Consider the following 18,881-nt stretch of genomic DNA (forward strand, 5'->3'; position numbering starts at 1 on the left):
TAATACCTCCAGTAGTAATAGTTAGTTAGTAACATTGTCCTGGTCTATAATACCTCCAGTAGTAATAGTTAGTAACATTGTCCTGGTCTATATTACCTCCAGTAGTAATAGTTAGTAACATTGTCCTGGTGTTTAATACCTCCAGTAGTAATAGTTAGTTAGTAACATTGTCCTGGTCTATAATACCTCCAGTAGTAATAGTTAGTTAGTAACATTGTCCTGGTCTATAATACCTCCAGTAGTAATAGTTAGTAACATTGTCCTGGTCTATAATACCTCCAGTAGTAATAGTTAGTAACATTGTCCTGGTCTATAATACCTCCAGTAGTAATAGTTAGTTAGTAACATTGTTCTGGTCTATAATACCTCCAGTAGTAATAGTTAGTTAGTAACATTGTTCTGGTCTATAATACCTCCAGTAGTAATAGTTAGTAACATTGTCCTGGTCTATAATACCTCCAGTAGTAATAGTTAGTTAGTAACATTGTCCTGGTCTATAATACCTCCAGTAGTAATAGTTAGTAACATTGTCCTGGTCTATATTACCTCCAGTAGTAATAGTTAGTTAGTAACATTGTCCTGGTCTATAATACCTCCTGTAGTAATAGTTAGTTAGTAACGTTGTCCTGGTCTATAATACCTCCAGTAGTAATAGTTAGTTAGTAACATTGTTCTGGTCTATAATACCTCCAGTAGTAATAGTTAGTTAGTAACATTGTCCTGCTCTATAATACCTCCAGTAGTAATAGTTAGTTAGTAACATTGTCCTGGTCTATAATACCTCCAGTAGTAATAGTTAGTTAGTAACATTGTCCTGGTCTATAATACCTCCAGTAGTAATAGTTAGTAACATTGTCCTGGTCTATAATACCTCCAGTAGTAATAGTTAGTTAGTAACATTGTTCTGGTCTATAATACCTCCAGTAGTAATAGTTAGTTAGTAACATTATCCTGGTCTATAATACCTCCAGTAGTAATAGTTAGTTAGTAACGTTGTCCTGGTCTATAATACCTCCAGTAGTAATTGTTAGTTAGTAACATTGTTCTGGTGTTTAATACCTCCAGTAGTAATAGTTAGTAACATTGTCCTGGTCTATAATACCTCCAGTAGTAATAGTTAGTTAGTAACATTGTTCTGGTGTTTAATACCTCCAGTAGTAATAGATAGTAACATTGTCCTGGTCTATAATACCTCCAGTAGTAATAGTTAGTAACATTGTTCTGGTGTTTAATACCTCCAGTAGTAATAGTTAGTTAGTAACATTGTCCTGGTCTATAATACCTCCAGTAGTAATAGTTAGTTAGTAACATTGTCCTGGTCTATAATACCTCCAGTAGTAATAGTTAGTTAGTAACATTGTCCTGGTCTATAATACCTCCAGTAGTAATAGTTAGTAACATTGTCCTGGTCTATAATACCTCCAGTAGTAATAGTTAGTTAGTAACATTGTCATGGTCTATAATACCTCCAGTAGTAATAGTTAGTAACATTGTCCTGGTCTATAATACCTCCAGTAGTAATAGTTAGTAACATTGTCCTGGTCTATAATACCTCCAGTAGTAATAGTTAGTAACATTGTCCTGGTCTATAATACCTCCAGTAGTAATAGTTAGTAACATTGTCCTGGTGTTTAATACCTCCAGTAGTAATAGTTAGTAACATTGTCCTGGTCTATAATACCTCCAGTAGTAATAGTTAGTAACATTGTCCTGGTCTATAATACCTCCAGTAGTAATAGTTAGTTAGTAACATTGTTCTGGTCTATAATACCTCCAGTAGTAATAGTTAGTTAGTAACATTGTTCTGGTCTATAATACCTCCAGTAGTAATAGTTAGTTAGTAACATTGTCCTGGTCTATAATACCTCCAGTAGTAATAGTTAGTAACATTGTCCTGGTCTATAATACCTCCAGTAGTAATAGTTAGTTAGTAACATTGTCCTGGTCTATAATAGCTCCAGTAGTAATAGTTAGTAACATTGTTCTGGTCTATAATACCTCCAGTAGTAATAGTTAGTAACATTGTCCTGGTCTATAATAGCTCCAGTAGTAATAGTTAGTAACATTGTCCTGGTGTTTAATACCTCCAGAACTCTAGCAGTGTGGCTCTGCTCCATAAGCACCTCCAGTAGTAATAGTTAGTAACATTGTCCTGGTGTTTAATACCTCCAGAACTCTAGCAGTGTGGCTCTGCTCCATAAGCACCTCCAGTAGTAATAGTTAGTAACATTGTCCTGGTCTATAATACCTCCAGTAGTAATAGTTAGTTAGTAACATTGTCCTGGTCTATAATACCTCCAGTAGTAATAGTTAGTTAGTAACATTGTCCTGGTCTATAATACCTCCAGTAGTCTACCTCCAGTAGTAATAGTTAGTTAGTAACATTGTCCTGGTCTATAATACCTCCAGTAGTAATAGTTAGTTAGTAACATTGTCCTGGTCTATAATACCTCCAGTAGTAATAGTTAGTAACATTGTCCTGGTCTATAATACCTCCAGTAGTAATAGTTAGTAACATTGTCCTGGTCTATAATACCTCCAGTAGTAATAGTTAGTAACATTGTCCTGGTCTATAATAGCTCCAGTATTAATAGTTAGTAACATTGTCCTGGTGTTTAATACCTCCAGAACTCTAGCAGTGTGGCTCTGCTCCATAAGCACCTTCAGTAGTAATAGTTAGTTAGTAACATTGTCCTGGTGTTTAATACCTCCAGTAGTAATAGTTAGTAACATTGTCCTGGTGTTTAATACCTCCAGTAGTAATAGTTAGTTAGTAACATTGTCCTGGTCTATAATACCTCCAGTAGTAATAGTTAGTAACATTGTCCTGGTGTTTAATACCTCCAGAACTCTAGCAGTGTGGCTCTGCTCCATAAGCACCTCCAGTAGTAATAGTTAGTTAGTAACATTGTCCTGGTGTTTAATACCTCCAGTAGTAATAGTTAGTAACATTGTCCTGGTGTTTAATACCTCCAGTAGTAATAGTTAGTTAGTAACATTGTCCTGGTCTATAATACCTCCAGTAGTAATAGTTAGTAACATTGTCCTGGTGTTTAATACCTCCAGAGCTCTAGCAGTGTGGCTCTGCTCCATAAGCACCTCCAGTAGTAATAGTTAGTAACATTGTCCTGGTGTTTAATACCTCCAGAACTCTAGCAGTGTGGCTCTGCTCCATAAGCACCTCCAGTAGTAATAGTTAGTTAGTAACATTGTCCTGGTGTTTAATACCTCCAGTAGTAATAGTTAGTAACATTGTCCTGGTGTTTAATACCTCCAGTAGTAATAGTTAGTTAGTAACATTGTCCTGGTCTATAATACCTCCAGTAGTAATAGTTAGTAACATTGTCCTGGTGTTTAATACCTCCAGAGCTCTAGCAGTGTGGCTCTGCTCCATAAGCACCTCCAGTAGTAATAGTTAGTAACATTGTCCTGGTGTTTAATACCTCCAGAACTCTAGCAGTGTGGCTCTGCTCCATAAGCACCTCCAGTAGTAATAGTTAGTAACATTGTCCTGGTGTTTAATGCCTCCAGAACTCTAGCAGTGTGGCTCTGCTCCATAAGCACCTCCAGTAGTAATAGTTAGTAACATTGTCCTGGTCTATAATACCTCCAGAACTCTAGCAGTGTGGCTCTGCTCCATAAGCACTTCCAGTAGTAATAGTTAGTAACATTGTCCTGGTCTATAATACCTCCAGAACTCTAGCAGTGTGGCTCTGCTCCATAAGCACCTCCAGTAGTAATAGTTAGTAACATTGTCCTGGTCTATAATACCTCCAGAACTCTAGCAGTGTGGCTCTGCTCCATAAGCACCTCCAGTAGTAATAGTTAGTAACATTGTCCTGGTGTTTAATACCTCCAGAACTCTAGCAGTGTGGCTCTGCTCCATAAGCACCTCCAGTAGTAATAGTTAGTAACATTGTCCTGGTGTTTAATACCTCCAGAACTCTAGCAGTGTGGCTCTGCTCCATAAGCACCTCCAGTAGTAATAGTTAGTAACATTGTCCTGGTGTTTAATACCTCCAGAACTCTAGCAGTGTGGCTCTGCTCCATAAGCACCTCCAGTAGTAATAGTTAGTAACATTGTCCTGGTGTTTAATACCTCCAGAACTCTAGCAGTGTGGCTCTGCTCCATAAGCACCTCCAGTAGTAATAGTTAGTAACATTGTCCTGGTGTTTAATACCTCCAGAACTCTAGCAGTGTGGCTCTGCTCCATAAGCACCTCCAGTAGTAATAGTTAGTAACATTGTCCTGGTGTTTAATACCTCCAGAACTCTAGCAGTGTGGCTCTGCTCCATAAGCACCTCCAGTAGTAATAGTTAGTAACATTGTCCTGGTGTTTAATACCTCCAGAACTCTAGCAGTGTGGCTCTGCTCCATAAGCACCTCCAGTAGTAATAGTTAGTAACATTGTCCTGGTGTTTAATGCCTCCAGAACTCTAGCAGTGTGGCTCTTCTCCATAAGCACCTCCAGTAGTAATAGTTAGTAACATTGTCCTGGTGTTTAATACCTCCAGAACTCTAGCAGTGTGGCTCTGCTCCATAAGCACCTCCAGTAGTAATAGTTAGTAACATTGTCCTGGTCTATAATAGCTCCAGTAGTAATAGTTAGTAACATTGTCCTGGTGTTTAATACCTCCAGAACTCTAGCAGTGTGGCTCTGCTCCATAAGCACCTCCAGTAGTAATAGTTAGTAACATTGTCCTGGTGTTTAATACCTCCAGAACTCTAGCAGTGTGGCTCTGCTCCATAAGCACCTCCAGTAGTAATAGTTAGTAACATTGTCCTGGTGTTTAATACCTCCAGAACTCTAGCAGTGTGGCTCTGCTCCATAAGCACCTCCAGTAGTAATAGTTAGTAACATTGTCCTGGTGTTTAATACCTCCAGAACTCTAGCAGTGTGGCTCTGCTCCATAAGCACCTCCAGTAGTAATAGTTAGTAACATTGTCCTGGTGTTTAATACCTCCAGAACTCTAGCAGTGTGGCTCTGCTCCATAAGCACCTCCAGTAGTAATAGTTAGTAACATTGTCCTGGTGTTTAATACCTCCAGAACTCTAGCAGTGTGGCTCTGCTCCATAAGCACCTCCAGTAGTAATAGTTAGTAACATTGTCCTGGTGTTTAATACCTCCAGAACTCTAGCAGTGTGGCTCTGCTCCATAAGCACCTCCAGTAGTAATAGTTAGTAACATTGTCCTGGTGTTTAATACCTCCAGAACTCTAGCAGTGTGGCTCTGCTCCATAAGCACCTCCAGCTGCTGCTCCCCCACGCTACAGACATCTTCTCCCGCTCCGCCACCCTGCTGCAGGAGAGCTCCTGGAACGGCAGCATCAGAGAGAAACTACGAGGTTATTATGTCTACTACTGTATCACTCTGTCTGTCTGTCTGTCTGTCTGTCTGTCTGTCTGTCTCTCTCTCTCTCTCTCTCTCTCTCTCTCTCTCTCTCTCTCTCTCTCTCTCTCTCTCTCTCTCTCTCTCTCTCTCTCTCTCTCTTCTCCCTCTCTCTCCTTCCCTCTCTCCATCTCTCTCTCTCTCTCTCTCTCTCTCCTTCTCCCTCTCTCTCCTTCTCTCACTCCCTCTCTCTCTCTTCTTCTCTCTCTCTCTCCTTCTCTCTCTCCTTCTCTCTCTCTCTCTCTCTCTCTCTCTCTCCTTCTCCCTCTCTCTCCTTCTCTCCTTCTCTCTCTCTCTCTCTCTCTCTCCCTCTCAATCTCTCTCTCTCTCGCTCTCCTTCTCCCTCTCTCTCATTCTCTCTCTCTCCTTCTCCCTCTCAATCTCTCTCTCTCTCTCCCTCTCTTAATAATAAAGTTATCAAATAAAACAAATGTAATATAATATAAATATTTTATTAAAATAAATAACTGATGGTTGATAAGAGATAAGCAGTAATGGACAGTCACTACCGTCATGGGACTTGTTTTATTCTGTTGTTACAGCATTTAACCCACATAATGCATAGTACATTTCATGTCTCTCTGTTCTAGATGTGATGTACATGTCACTTCCTGGTTTATTATCTCTCTATCTGTCTCTGTTCTAGATGAGATGTACATGTCACTTCCTGGTTTATTATCTCTCTGTCTGTCTCTGTTCTAGATGAGATGTACATGTCACTTCCTGGTTTATTAACTCTCTGTCTGTCTCTGTTCTAGATGAGATGTACATGTCACTTCCTGGTTTATTATCTCTCTGTCTGTCTCTGTTGTAAATGTGATCTACGTGTCACTTCCTGGTTTATTATCTCTCTGTCTGTCTCTGTTCTAGATGTGATGTACATGTCACTTCCTGGTTTATTAACTCTCTGTCTCTGTTCTAGATGAGATGTACATGTCACTTCCTGGTTTATTAACTCTCTGTCTGTCTCTGTTCTAGATGTGATGTACATGTCACTTCCTGGTTTATTATCTCTCTGTCTGTCTCTGTTGTAAATGTGATCTACGTGTCACTTCCTGGTTTATTATCTCTCTGTCTGTCTCTGTTCTAGATGTGATGTACATGTCACTTCCTGGTTTATTATCTCTCTGTCTGTCTCTGTTCTAGATGAGATGTACATGTCACTTCCTGGTTTATTAACTCTCTGTCTGTCTCTGTTCTAGATGTGATGTACATGTCACTTCCTGGTTTATTATCTCTCTGTCTGTCTCTGTTGTAGATGAGATGTACATGTCACTTCCTGGTTTATTAACTCTCTGTCTGTCTCTGTTGTAGATGAGATGTACATGTCACTTCCTGGTTTATTAACTCTCTGTCTGTCTCTGTTCTAGATGTGATGTACATGTCACTTCCTGGTTTATTATCTCTCTGTCTGTCTCTGTTCTAGATGAGATGTACATGTCACTTCCTGGTTTTAATATCTCTCTGTCTGTCTCTGTTCTAGATGAGATGTACATGTCACTTCCTGGTTTTATTATCTCTCTGTCTGTCTCTGTTCTAGATGAGATGTACATGTCACTTCCTGGTTTATTAACTCTCTGTCTGTCTCTGTTGTAGATGAGATGTACATGTCACTTCCTGGTTTATTAACTCTCTGTCTGTCTCTGTTCTAGATGTGATGTACATGTCACTTCCTGGTTTATTATCTCTCTGTCTGTCTCTGTTCTAGATGAGATGTACATGTCACTTCCTGGTTTTAATATCTCTCTGTCTGTCTCTGTTCTAGATGAGATGTACATGTCACTTCCTGGTTTTATTATCTCTCTGTCTGTCTCTGTTGTAGATGTGATGTACATGTCACTTCCTGGTTTATTAACTCTCTGTCTGTCTCTGTTCTAGATGAGATGTACATGTCACTTCCTGGTTTTAATATCTCTCTGTCTGTCTCTGTCCTAGATGTGATGTACATGTCACTTCCTGGTTTATTAACTCTCTGTCTGTCTCTGTTGTAGATGAGATGTACTAGTCACTTCCTGGTTTATTAACTCTCTGTCTGTCTCTGTTCTAGATGAGATGTACATGTCACTTCCTGGTTTATTAACTCTCTGTCTGTCTCTGTTGTAGATGTGATGTACATGTCACTTCCTGGTTTATTATCTCTCTGTCTGTCTCTGTTGTAGATGTGATGTACATGTCACTTCCTGGTTTATTATCTCTCTGTCTGTCTCTGTTGTAGATGAGATGTACATGTCACTTCCTGGTTTATTAACTATCTGTCTGTCTCTGTTGTAGATGTGATGTACATGTCACTTCCTGGTTTATTATCTCTCTGTCTGTCTCTGTCCTAGATGTGATCTACGTGTCACTTCCTGGTTTATTAACTCTCTGTCTGTCTCTGTTGTAAATGTGATCTACGTGTCACTTCCTGGTTTATTAACTCTCTGTCTGTCTCTGTTCTAGATGTGATGTACATGTCACTTCCTGGTTTATTAACTCTCTGTCTGTCTCTGTTCCAGATGTGATGTACATGTCACTTCCTGGTTTATTAACTCTCTGTCTGTCTCTGTTCTAGATGAGATGTACATGTCACTTCCTGGTTTATTATCTCTCTGTCTGTCTCTGTCCTAGATGTGATGTACATGTCACTTCCTGGTTTATTAACTCTCTGTCTGTCTCTGTTGTAGATGTGATGTACATGTCACTTCCTGGTTTATTAACTCTCTGTCTGTCTCTGTTGTAGATGAGATGTACATGTCACTTCCTGGTTTATTATCTCTCTGTCTGTCTCTGTTCTAGATGAGATGTACATGTCACTTCCTGGTTTATTATCTGTCTGTCTCTGTTCTAGATGTGATGTACATGTCACTTCCTGGTTTATTATCTCTCTGTCTGTCTCTGTTCTAGACGTGATGTACATGTCACTTCCTGGTTTATTAACTCTCTGTCTGTCTCTGTTGTAGATGAGATGTACATGTCACTTCCTGGTTTATTAACTCTCTGTCTGTCTCTGTTGTAGATGAGATGTACATGTCACTTCCTGGTTTATTAACTCTCTGTCTGTCTCTGTTCTAGATGTGATGTACATGTCACTTCCTGGTTTATTATCTCTCTGTCTGTCTCTGTTCTAGACGTGATGTACATGTCACTTCCTGGTTTATTAACTCTCTGTCTGTCTCTGTTCTAGATGAGATGTACATGTCACTTCCTGGTTTATTATCTGTCTGTCTCTGTTCTAGATGAGATGTACATGTCACTTCCTGGTTTATTAACTCTCTGTCTGTCTCTGTTGTAGATGTGATGTACATGTCACTTCCTGGTTTATTAACTCTCTGTCTGTCTCTGTTCTAGACGTGATGTACATGTCACTTCCTGGTTTATTATCTGTCTGTCTCTGTTCTAGATGTGATGTACATGTTACTTCCTGGTTTATTATCTCTCTGTCTCTGTTCTAGATGTGATGTACATGTCACTTCCTGGTTTATTATCTCTCTGTCTGTCTCTGTTCTAGATGAGATGTACATGTCACTTCCTGGTTTATTATCTCTCTGTCTGTCTCTGTCCTAGATGTGATGTACATGTCACTTCCTGGTTTATTAACTCTCTGTCTGTCTCTGTCCTAGATGTGATGTACATGTCACTTCCTGGTTTATTAACTCTCTGTCTGTCTCTGTTCTAGATGTGATGTACATGTCACTTCCTGGTTTATTATCTCTCTGTCTGTCTCTGTTCTAGATGAGATGTACATGTCACTTCCTGGTTTTAATATCTCTCTGTCTGTCTCTGTTCTAGATGTGATGTACATGTCACTTCCTGGTTTATTATCTCTCTGTCTGTCTCTGTTCTAGATGAGATGTACATGTCACTTCCTGGTTTATTATCTCTCTGTCTGTCTCTGTTGTAGATGAGATGTACATGTCACTTCCTGGTTTATTATCTCTCTGTCTGTCTCTGTTGTAGATGAGATGTACATGTCACTTCCTGGTTTATTAACTCTCTGTCTGTCTCTGTTCTAGATGAGATGTACATGTCACTTCCTGGTTTATTAACTCTCTGTCTGTCTCTGTCCTAGATGTGATCTATGTGTCACTTCCTGGTTTATTAACTCTCTGTCTGTCTCTGTTCTAGATGTGATGTACATGTCACTTCCTGGTTTATTATCTGTCTGTCTCTGTTCTAGATGAGATGTACATGTCACTTCCTGGTTTATTAACTCTCTGTCTGTCTCTGTCCTAGATGTGATCTACGTGTCACTTCCTGGTTTATTAACTCTCTGTCTGTCTCTGTTGTAGATGAGATGTACATGTCACTTCCTGGTTTATTATCTGTCTGTCTCTGTTCTAGATGAGATGTACATGTCACTTCCTGGTTTATTATCTCTCTGTCTGTCTCTGTTGTAGATGAGATGTACATGTCACTTCCTGGTTTATTAACTCTCTGTCTGTCTCTGTCCTAGATGTGATCTACGTGTCACTTCCTGGTTTATTAACTCTCTGTCTGTCTCTGTTGTAGATGAGATGTACATGTCACTTCCTGGTTTATTAACTCTCTGTCTGTCTCTGTCCTAGATGTGATCTACGTGTCTGCAGCAGGCAGTATGCTGTGTCAGATCGTCAACAGTCTACTACTACTACCAGTGTCTGTAGCCGGACCTCTGCTGAGCTACCTGCTAGACCTGCTGCCTCCTCTAGACTGTCTCAACAGACTGCTGCCTGCTGCCACACCGTTGGAAGACCAGGAGCTGCAGTGGCCTCTACATGGTGAGGAGATAGAGATGTAGTGGTCTCTACATGGTGAGGAGATAGAGCTGCAGTGGCCTCTACATGGTGAGGAGATAGAGATGTAGTCGTCTCTACATGGTGAGGAAATAGAGATAGAGCTGCAGTGGCCTCTACATGGTGAGGAGATAGAGCTGCAGTGGCCTCTACATGGTGAGGAGATAGAGATGTAGTGGCCTCTACATGGTGAGGAGATAGAGCTGTAGTGGTCTACATGGTGAGGAGATAGAGCTGCAGTGGTCTACATGGTGAGGAGATAGAGCTGTAGTGGCCTCTACATGGTGAGGAGATAGAGCTGTAGTGGCCTCTACATGGTGAGGAAATAGAGCTGTAGTGGCCTCTACATGGTGAGGAGATAGCGATAGAGCTGTAGTGGCCTCTACATGGTGAGGAGATAGAGATGTAGTGGTCTCTACATGGTGAGGAAATAGAGATAGAGCTGCAGTGGCCTCTACATGGTGAGGAGATAGAGCTGTAGTGGCCTCTACATGGTGAGGAGATAGCGATAGAGCTGTAGTGGCCTCTACATGGTGAGGAAATAGAGCTGCAGTGGTCTACATGGTGAGGAAATAGAGCTGTAGTGGCCTCTACATGGTGAGGAGATAGCGATAGAGCTGTAGTGGCCTCTACATGGTGAGGAGATAGAGATGTAGTGGCCTCTACATGGTGAGGAAATAGAGATAGAGCTGCAGTGGCCTCTACATGGTGAGGAGATAGAGCTGTAGTGGCCTCTACATGGTGAGGAGATAGCGATAGAGCTGTAGTGGCCTCTACATGGTGAGGAGATAGAGATAGAGCTGTAGTGGCCTCTACATGGTGAGGAAATAGAGCTGTAGTGGTCTCTACATGGTGAGGAGATAGAGCTGTAGTGGCCTCTACATGGTGAGGAGATAGAGCTGTAGTGGCCTCTACGTGGTGAGGAGATAGAGCTGTAGTGGTCTCTACATGGTGAGGAGATAGAGCTGCAGTGGTCTACATGGTGAGGAGGTAGAGCTGTAGTGGCTTCTACATGGTGAGGAGATAGAGATGTAGTGACCTCTACATGGTGAGGAGATAGAGATAGAGCTGTAGTGGCTTCTACATGGTGAGGAAATAGAGCTGTAGTGACCTCTACATGGTGAGTAGATAGAGATGTAGTGGCCTCTACATGGTGAGGAGATAGAGATAGAGCTGTAGTGATCTCTACATGGTGAGGAGATAGAGCTGTAGTGGTCTCTACATGGTGAGGAGATAGAGATAGAGCTGCAGTGGCCTCTACATGGTGAGGAGATAGAGCTGTAGTGGTCTCTACATGGTGAGGAGATAGAGATAGAGCTGTAGTGGCTTCTACATGGTGAGGAGATAGAGATGTAGTGATCTCTACATGGTGAGGAGATAGAGCTGTAGTGGTCTCTACATGGTGAGGAGATAGAGATGTAGTGGCCTCTACATGGTGAGGAGATAGAGATAGAGATGTAGTGGCTACATGGTGAGGAGATAGCGATGTAGTGACCTCTACATGGTGAGGAGATCGAGATAGAGATGTAGTGGTCTCTACATGGTGAGGAGATAGCGATGTAGTGACCTCTACATGGTGAGGAGATAGAGATAGAGCTGTAGTGGCCTACATGGTGAGGAGGTAGAGCTGTAGTGACCTCTACATGGTGAGGAGATAGAGATAGAGCTATAGTGGCCTACATGGTGAGGAGATAGAGATAGAGCTGTAGTGGTCTCTACATGGTGAGGAGATAGAGATAGAGCTGTAGTGGTCTCTACATGGTGAGGAGATAGAGATGTAGTGGCCTCTACATGGTGAGGAGATAGAGATAGAGATGTAGTGGTCTCTACATGGTGAGGAGATAGAGCTAGAGCTGTAGTGGTCTCTACATGGTGAGGAGATAGAGCTAGAGCTGTAGTGGTCTCTACATGGTGAGGAGATAGAGATAGAGCTGTAGTGGTCTCTACATGGTGAGGAGATAGAGATAGAGCTGTAGTGGTCTACATGGTGAGGAGATAGAGATAGAGCTGTAGTGGTCTCTACATGGTGAGGAGGTAGATCATTATTAGAGATATTTATTGCTATGGGTGAATCCTGTGTATCTGGATGGAGGGGACCAGGCTGAAGTGAATAGCATCTATGTATAGCCTAGTGGCTGTGTTATGTGTCATGTTGTCCATGTTGTCTTTTAGCAGATAACGGTGTTCTCCCTATCCATAGATTGTTAGGATCAATGTTGAATGTACTACTCGCTTCGTCACATACCCCTGCTATTGACGAGAGTAATGGTTATCTCACAGAATGTCTGCCCCCCATCTCTCTCTCTCTGTCTTTCTGTCTCTCTCTCTTTCTGTCTCTGTCTCACTCTCTCTATTTCTGTCTCTCTTTCTGTCTCTCTCTCTCTTTCTGTCTCTCTCTTTCTCTCTCTCTCTCTCTCTCTCTCTGTCTCTCTCTCTCTCTCTCTTTCTCTCTTTCTCTCTCTGTCTCTCTCTCTCTGTCTCTCTCTGTCTCTCTCTGTCTCTCTCTCTGTCTCTCTCTCTGTTTCTCTCTGTCTCTCTAATCTGTCTCTCTCTCTGTTTCTCTCTCTGTCTCTCTGTCTCTCTCTCTGTTTCTCTAATCTGTCTCTCTCTCTCTCTGTCTCTCTCTCTTTCTCTCTCTCTCTCTCTCTCTCTCTCTCTCTCTCTCTCTCTGTCTCTCTCTGTCTCTCTCTGTCTCTCTCTGTCTCTCTCTCTGTCTCTCTCTGTCTCTCTCTCTCTCTCTCTCTCTCTCTCTCTCTCTCTCTCTCTCTGTCTCTCTCCGTCTCTCTCTCTCTGTCTGTCTCTCTCTCTCTGTCTCTCTCTGTCTCTCTAATCTCTCTCTCTCTGTCTCTCTCTGTCTCTCTCTGTCTCTCTCTCTGTCTCTGTCTCTGTCTCTCTGTCTCTCTCTGGACTCTGTCTCTCTCTGTCTGTCTAATCTCTCTCCGTCTCTCTCTCTCTGTCTCTCTCTCTCTCTCTCTGTCTCTCTCTCTGTCTCTCTCTCTCTGTCTCTCTCCGTCTCTCTCTCTCTCTGTCTGTCTCTCTCTCTGTCTCTCTGTCTGTCTCTCTCTGTCTCCAGGAGCCCCAGACTTTGTGGACCCTGCAGGGCAGCCCCTGTCCCAGCCGGCCCAGTCCTGGGTGTGGCTGGTGGATCTGGAGCGTACTGCAGGCCTGCTGGTGGGCCGCTGCCTGGGGGGCATGCTGCAGGGAGCCCCCCCCTCTCTAGAGGAACAGGATACAGGCTACTGGCTGAAAACCCCCCTGTTCAGCAACGGGCTGGAGATGGACATCCCTCAACTAGGTAGGAAACACGGCATCGATAGTGTAGATATTATATAGGGGCGTTAGTGGGCTCCTGAGTGTTGCAGCGGTCTAAGGCACTGCAGCTCAGTGCTAGAGGCGTCACGACAGACACCCTGGTTCGAATCCAGGCTGTATCACAACCGGCCGTGATTGGGAGTCCCATAGGGCGGCGCACAATTGCCCCAGCGTCGTCCGGGTTTGGCCGGTGTAGGCCGTCATTGTATATAAGAATGTGTTCTTTACTGACTTGCTTAGTTAAATAAAGGTTAAATTAATAAATAAATAAAATTAAATCACTGACTTCCCTCTAGATTACTGTTAGAAGTGGTTCCTATACGATGACCCCCCTCTAGATAACTGTTAGAAGTGGTTCCTATCTGATGACCCCCATCTAGATAACTGTTAGAATTGGTTCCTAATACATGATGACCCCCTCTAGATAACTGTTAGAAGTGGTTCCTATCTGATGACCCCCCTCTAGATAACTTAGAATTGGTTCCTATACGATGACCCCCTCTAGATAACTGTTAGAAGTGGTCCTATCTGATGACCGCCCCTCTAGATAACTGTTAGAAGTGGTTCCTATCTGATGACCCCCCTCTAGATAACTGTTAGAAGTGGTCCTATCTGATGACCCCCCTCTAGATAACTGTTAGAAGTGGTTCCTATCTGATGACCCCCCTCTAGATAACTGTTAGAAGTGGTCCTATCTGATGACCCCCCTCTAGATAACTGTTAGAAGTGGTTCCTATCTGATGCCCCCCTCTCTAGTTAACTGTTAGAAGTGGTCCTATCTGATGACCCCCTCCCTCTAGATAACTGTTAGAAGTGGTTCCTATCTGATGACCCCCCTCTAGATAACTGTTAGAAGTGGTTCCTATCTGATGACCCCCCTCTAGATAACTGTTAGAAGTGGTTCCTATCTCATGACCCCCTCTAGATAACTGTTAGAAGTGGTCCTATCTGATGACCCCCCTCTAGATAACTGTTAGAAGTGGTCCTATCTGATGACCCCCTATAGATAACTGTTAGAAGTGGTTCCTATCTCATGACCCCCCCCTATAGATAACTGTTAGAAGTGGTCCTATCTGATGACCCCCCTCTAGATAACTGTTAGAAGTGGTCCTATCTGATTTATTTTCATTCTGATCTGTTTCTATCTAGTCTCTGACGATGCTGGCCCCTGCTGTGTTTGTATGTGCCCTAGATAACTGCATCAGCTGGCTGTTAGAGGAGGCCCTCTCAGGGAACGAGGAGCAGAAACCAGTTGACTGTCCTCTGAGAGCAGACATGAGCGTCCTGGTGGAGCTGGCCCTGGGCTCCACTAAGGAACCCACCAACAGTCTCTGGAGCAACATGCAGGACTACGCCACCAGCAAAGGTACCGGGGGGACTATAATACATGAGGGGGGGGGGGACTATAATACATGAGGGGGGGGGCTATAATACATGAGGGGGGGGGAATATAATACATGAGGGGGGGACTATAATACATGAGGGGGGGAACTATACTACATGAGGGGGGACTATAATACATGAGGGGGGACTATAATACATGAGGGGGGGGACTATAATACATGAGGGGGGACTATAATACATGAGGGGGGAATATAATACATGAGGGGGGGACTATAATACATGAGGGGGACTATAATACATGAGGGGGGACTATAATACATGAGGGGGGGGATATAATACATGAGGGGGGGACTATAATACATGAGGGGGGAATATAATACATGAGGGGGGGACTATAATACATGAGGGGGGGGACTATAATACATGAGGGGGGAATATAATACATGAGGGGGGGGGGACTATAATACATGAGGGGGGGACTATAATACATGAGGGGGGGACTATAATACATGAGGGGGGGGACTATAATACATGAGGGGGGGGACTATAATACATGAGGGGGGGACTATAATACATGACTATAATACATGAGGGGGGACTATAATACATGAGGGGGGACTATAATACATGAGGGGGGGGGGACTATAATACATGAGGGGGGGGCTATAATACATGAGGGGGGACTATAATACATGAGGGGGGGGCTATAATACATGAGGGGGGACTATAATACATGAGGGGGGGGCTATAATACATGAGGGGGGGGGGACTATAATACATGAGGGGGGACTATAATACATGAGGGGGGGACTATAATACATGAGGGGGGGGGAATATAATACATGAGGGGGAGGGGGGACTATAATACATGAGGGGGGGGGCTATAATACATGAGGGGGGACTATAATACATGAGGGGGGACTATAATACATGAGGGGGGGGACTATAATACATGAGGGGGGGACTATAATACATGAGGGGGGGACTATAATACATGAGGGGGGACTATAATACATGAGGGGGGGACTATAATACATGAGGGGGGGGACTATAATACATGAGGGGGGACTATAATACATGAGGGGGGGGACTATAATACATGAGGGGGGACTATAATACATGAGGGGGGACTATAATACATGAGGGGGGGGACTATAATACATGAGGGGGGACTATAATACATGAGGGGGACTATAATACATGAGGGGGGGGGACTATAATACATGAGGGGGGGACTATAATACATGAGGGGGGACTATAATACATGAGGGGGGACTATAATACATGAGGGGGGGGACTATAATACATGAGGGGGGGGACTATAATACATGAGGGGGGGGACTATAATACATGAGGGGGGGGGGGGGGGACTATAATACATGAGGGGGGGGACTATAATACATGAGGGGGGGGACTATAATACATGAGGGGGGGGGACTATAATACATGAGGGGGGGGAGGGGGGACTATAATACATGAGGGGGGGACTATAATACATGAGGGGGGGACTATAATACATGAGGGGGGGGACTATAATACATGAGGGGGGGACTATAATACATGAGGGGGGGACTATAATACATGAGGGGGGGACTATAATACATGAGGGGGGGTGGACTATAATACATGAGGGGGGACTATAATACATGAGGGGAATATAATACATGAGGGGTGGGGACTATAATACATGAGGGGGGTGGACTATAATACATGACTGAAATGGTTGTGGATTGTATAACAGTAGTGGAATGATTTACAAGTAGTGGACGTACATCCTGTTACTTCCAGATGGAAGGTTTCAAAAACGTCATGAATTAATCCTCCCTCTGTTTATTGTGTGATGCCCGCTCTCTGTTGAATCCTCCCTCTGTTTATTGTGTGATGCCTGCTCTCTGTTGCATGCTCCCATAGTTTATTGAGTGATGCCCGGTCTCTGTTAAATGCTCCCAGTTTATTAAGTGATGCCCGCTCTCTGTTAAATGCTCCCACAGTTTATTGAGTGATGCCCGCTCTCTGTTAAATGCTCCCACAGTTTATTGAGTGATGCCCGCTCTCTGTTAAATGCTCCCACAGTTTATTGAGTGATGCCCGCTCTCTTTAATGCTCCCACAGTTTATTGAGTGATGCCCGCTCTCTCTGTTAAATGCTCCCACAGTTTATTGAGTGATGCCCGCTCTCTGTTAAATGCTCCCACAGTTTATTGAGTGATGCCCGCTCTCTGTTAAATGCTCCCACAGTTTATTGAGTGATGCCCGCTCTCTGTTAAATGCTCCCACAGTTTATTGAGTGATGCCCGGTCTCTGTTAAATGCTCCCAGTTTATTAAGTGATGCCCGCTCTCTGTTAAATGCTCCCACAGTTTATTGAGTGATGCCCGCTCTCTGTTAAATGCTCCCACAGTTTATTGAGTGATGCCCGCTCTCTGTTAAATGCTCCCACAGTTTATTGAGTGATGCCCACTCTCTGTTAAATGCTCCCACAGTTTATTGAGTGATGCCCACTCTCTGTTAAATGCTCCACAGTTTATTGAGTGATGCCTCTCTGTTAAATGCTCCCACAGTTTATTGAGTGATGCCCAAAATGCTCCCACAGTTTATTGAGTGATGCCCGCTCTCTGTTAAATGCTCCCACAGTTTATTGAGTGATGCCCACTCTCTGTTAAATGCTCCCACAGTTTATTGAGTGATGCCCACTCTCTGTTAAATGCTCCCACAGTTTATTGAGTGATGCCCGCTCTCTGTTAAATGCTCCCACAGTTTATTGAGTGATGCCCGCTCTTGAGTCTGTTAAATGCTCCCACAGTTTATTGAGTGATGCCCGGTCTCTGTTAAATGCTCCCAGTTTATTAAGTGATGCCCGGCTCTTTATTGAGTGATGCTGTTAAATGCTCCCACAGTTTATTGAGTGATGCCCGGTCTCTGTTAAATGCTCCCACAGTTTATTGAGTGATGCCCGGTCTGTTAAATGCTCCCAGTTATTAAGTGATGCCCGCTCTCTGTTAAATGCTCCCACAGTTTATTGAGTGATGCCCGCTGATGCCCCATAGTTTGTTGAGTGATGCCCGCTCTCTGTTAAATGCTCCCACAGTTTATTGAGTGATGCCCGGTCTCTGTTAAATGCTCCCAGTTTATTAAGTGATGCCCGCTCTCTGTTAAATGCTCCCACAGTTTATTGAGTGATGCCCGCTCTCTGTTAAATGCTCCCACAGTTTGTTGAGTGATGCCCGCTCTCTGTTAAATGCTCCCACAGTTTATTGAGTGATGCCCGCTCTCTGTTAAATGCTCCCACAGTTTGTTGAGTGATGCCTGCTCTCTGTTAAATTCTCCCACAGTTTGTTGAGTGATGCCCGCTCTCTGTTAAATGCTCCCAGTTTATTAAGTGATGCCCGGTCTCTGTTAAATGCTCCCAGTTTATTGAGTGATGCCCGCTCTCTGTTACATGCTCCCAGTTTATTGAGTGATGCCCGCTCTCTGTTAAATGCTCCCACAGTTGAATCAGTCTTTTCAGTTCATTCCGTGTAATGGAGCATCCAGCAGTGTGTGGGCGTCCATCTTTCTTTCATGACAGATTAGTAGTGTAGAATAAGCAGAGTATTACTGCTGCTGTGATATGCAGTGATGTCCATGTGTTTGTGTTGCAGACTGGGACAACGCCTCTCTCTGTAATGAGATCTTATTGGACACCGTGTCCAGGTTTGTCCTGGCTGCTCTGCTGAAGCACACCGGCCTGCTGGGCCAAGCCTGTGGAGAGGGCAGGTAAATCTACTGCACACCCATCATGGTTCTGCCTTCCCAATGGCGCCCTATTCCCTATATAGTGCACTACTATAGACCAGAGTCCTATTCCCTATATAGTGCACTACTATAGACCAGAGTCCTATTCCCTATATAGTGGTACTACTATAGACCAGAGCCCTATTCCCTATATAGTGGTACTACTATAGACCAGAGCCCTATTCCCTATATAGTGGTACTACTATAGACCAGAGCCCTATTCCCTATATAGTGGTACTACTATAGACCAGAGCCCTATTCCCTATATAGTGGTACTACTATCGACCAGAGCCCTATTCCCTATATAGTAC

At 43.4% G+C, this 18,881-nt stretch overlaps 1 protein-coding gene across 1 annotated transcript in view; it reads left to right on the forward strand.

Annotated features, from left to right (window-relative positions):
• The window catches only part of LOC135552207 (probable E3 ubiquitin-protein ligase HERC1), a 191,334-nt gene that overhangs the window by 27,688 nt on the left and 144,765 nt on the right, over positions 1-18,881 (forward strand). The window contains 5 exon segments of the mRNA XM_064983699.1: positions 5,215-5,347; positions 9,936-10,127; positions 13,216-13,437; positions 14,647-14,820; positions 18,438-18,552. Of these exon segments, the coding sequence (XP_064839771.1) occupies positions 5,215-5,347; positions 9,936-10,127; positions 13,216-13,437; positions 14,647-14,820; positions 18,438-18,552 (836 nt within the window).

The sequence above is a fragment of the Oncorhynchus masou genome, chromosome 2 (assembly GCF_036934945.1).
Source record: "Oncorhynchus masou masou isolate Uvic2021 chromosome 2, UVic_Omas_1.1, whole genome shotgun sequence".
NCBI classification, from domain to species: domain Eukaryota; kingdom Metazoa; phylum Chordata; class Actinopteri; order Salmoniformes; family Salmonidae; genus Oncorhynchus; species Oncorhynchus masou.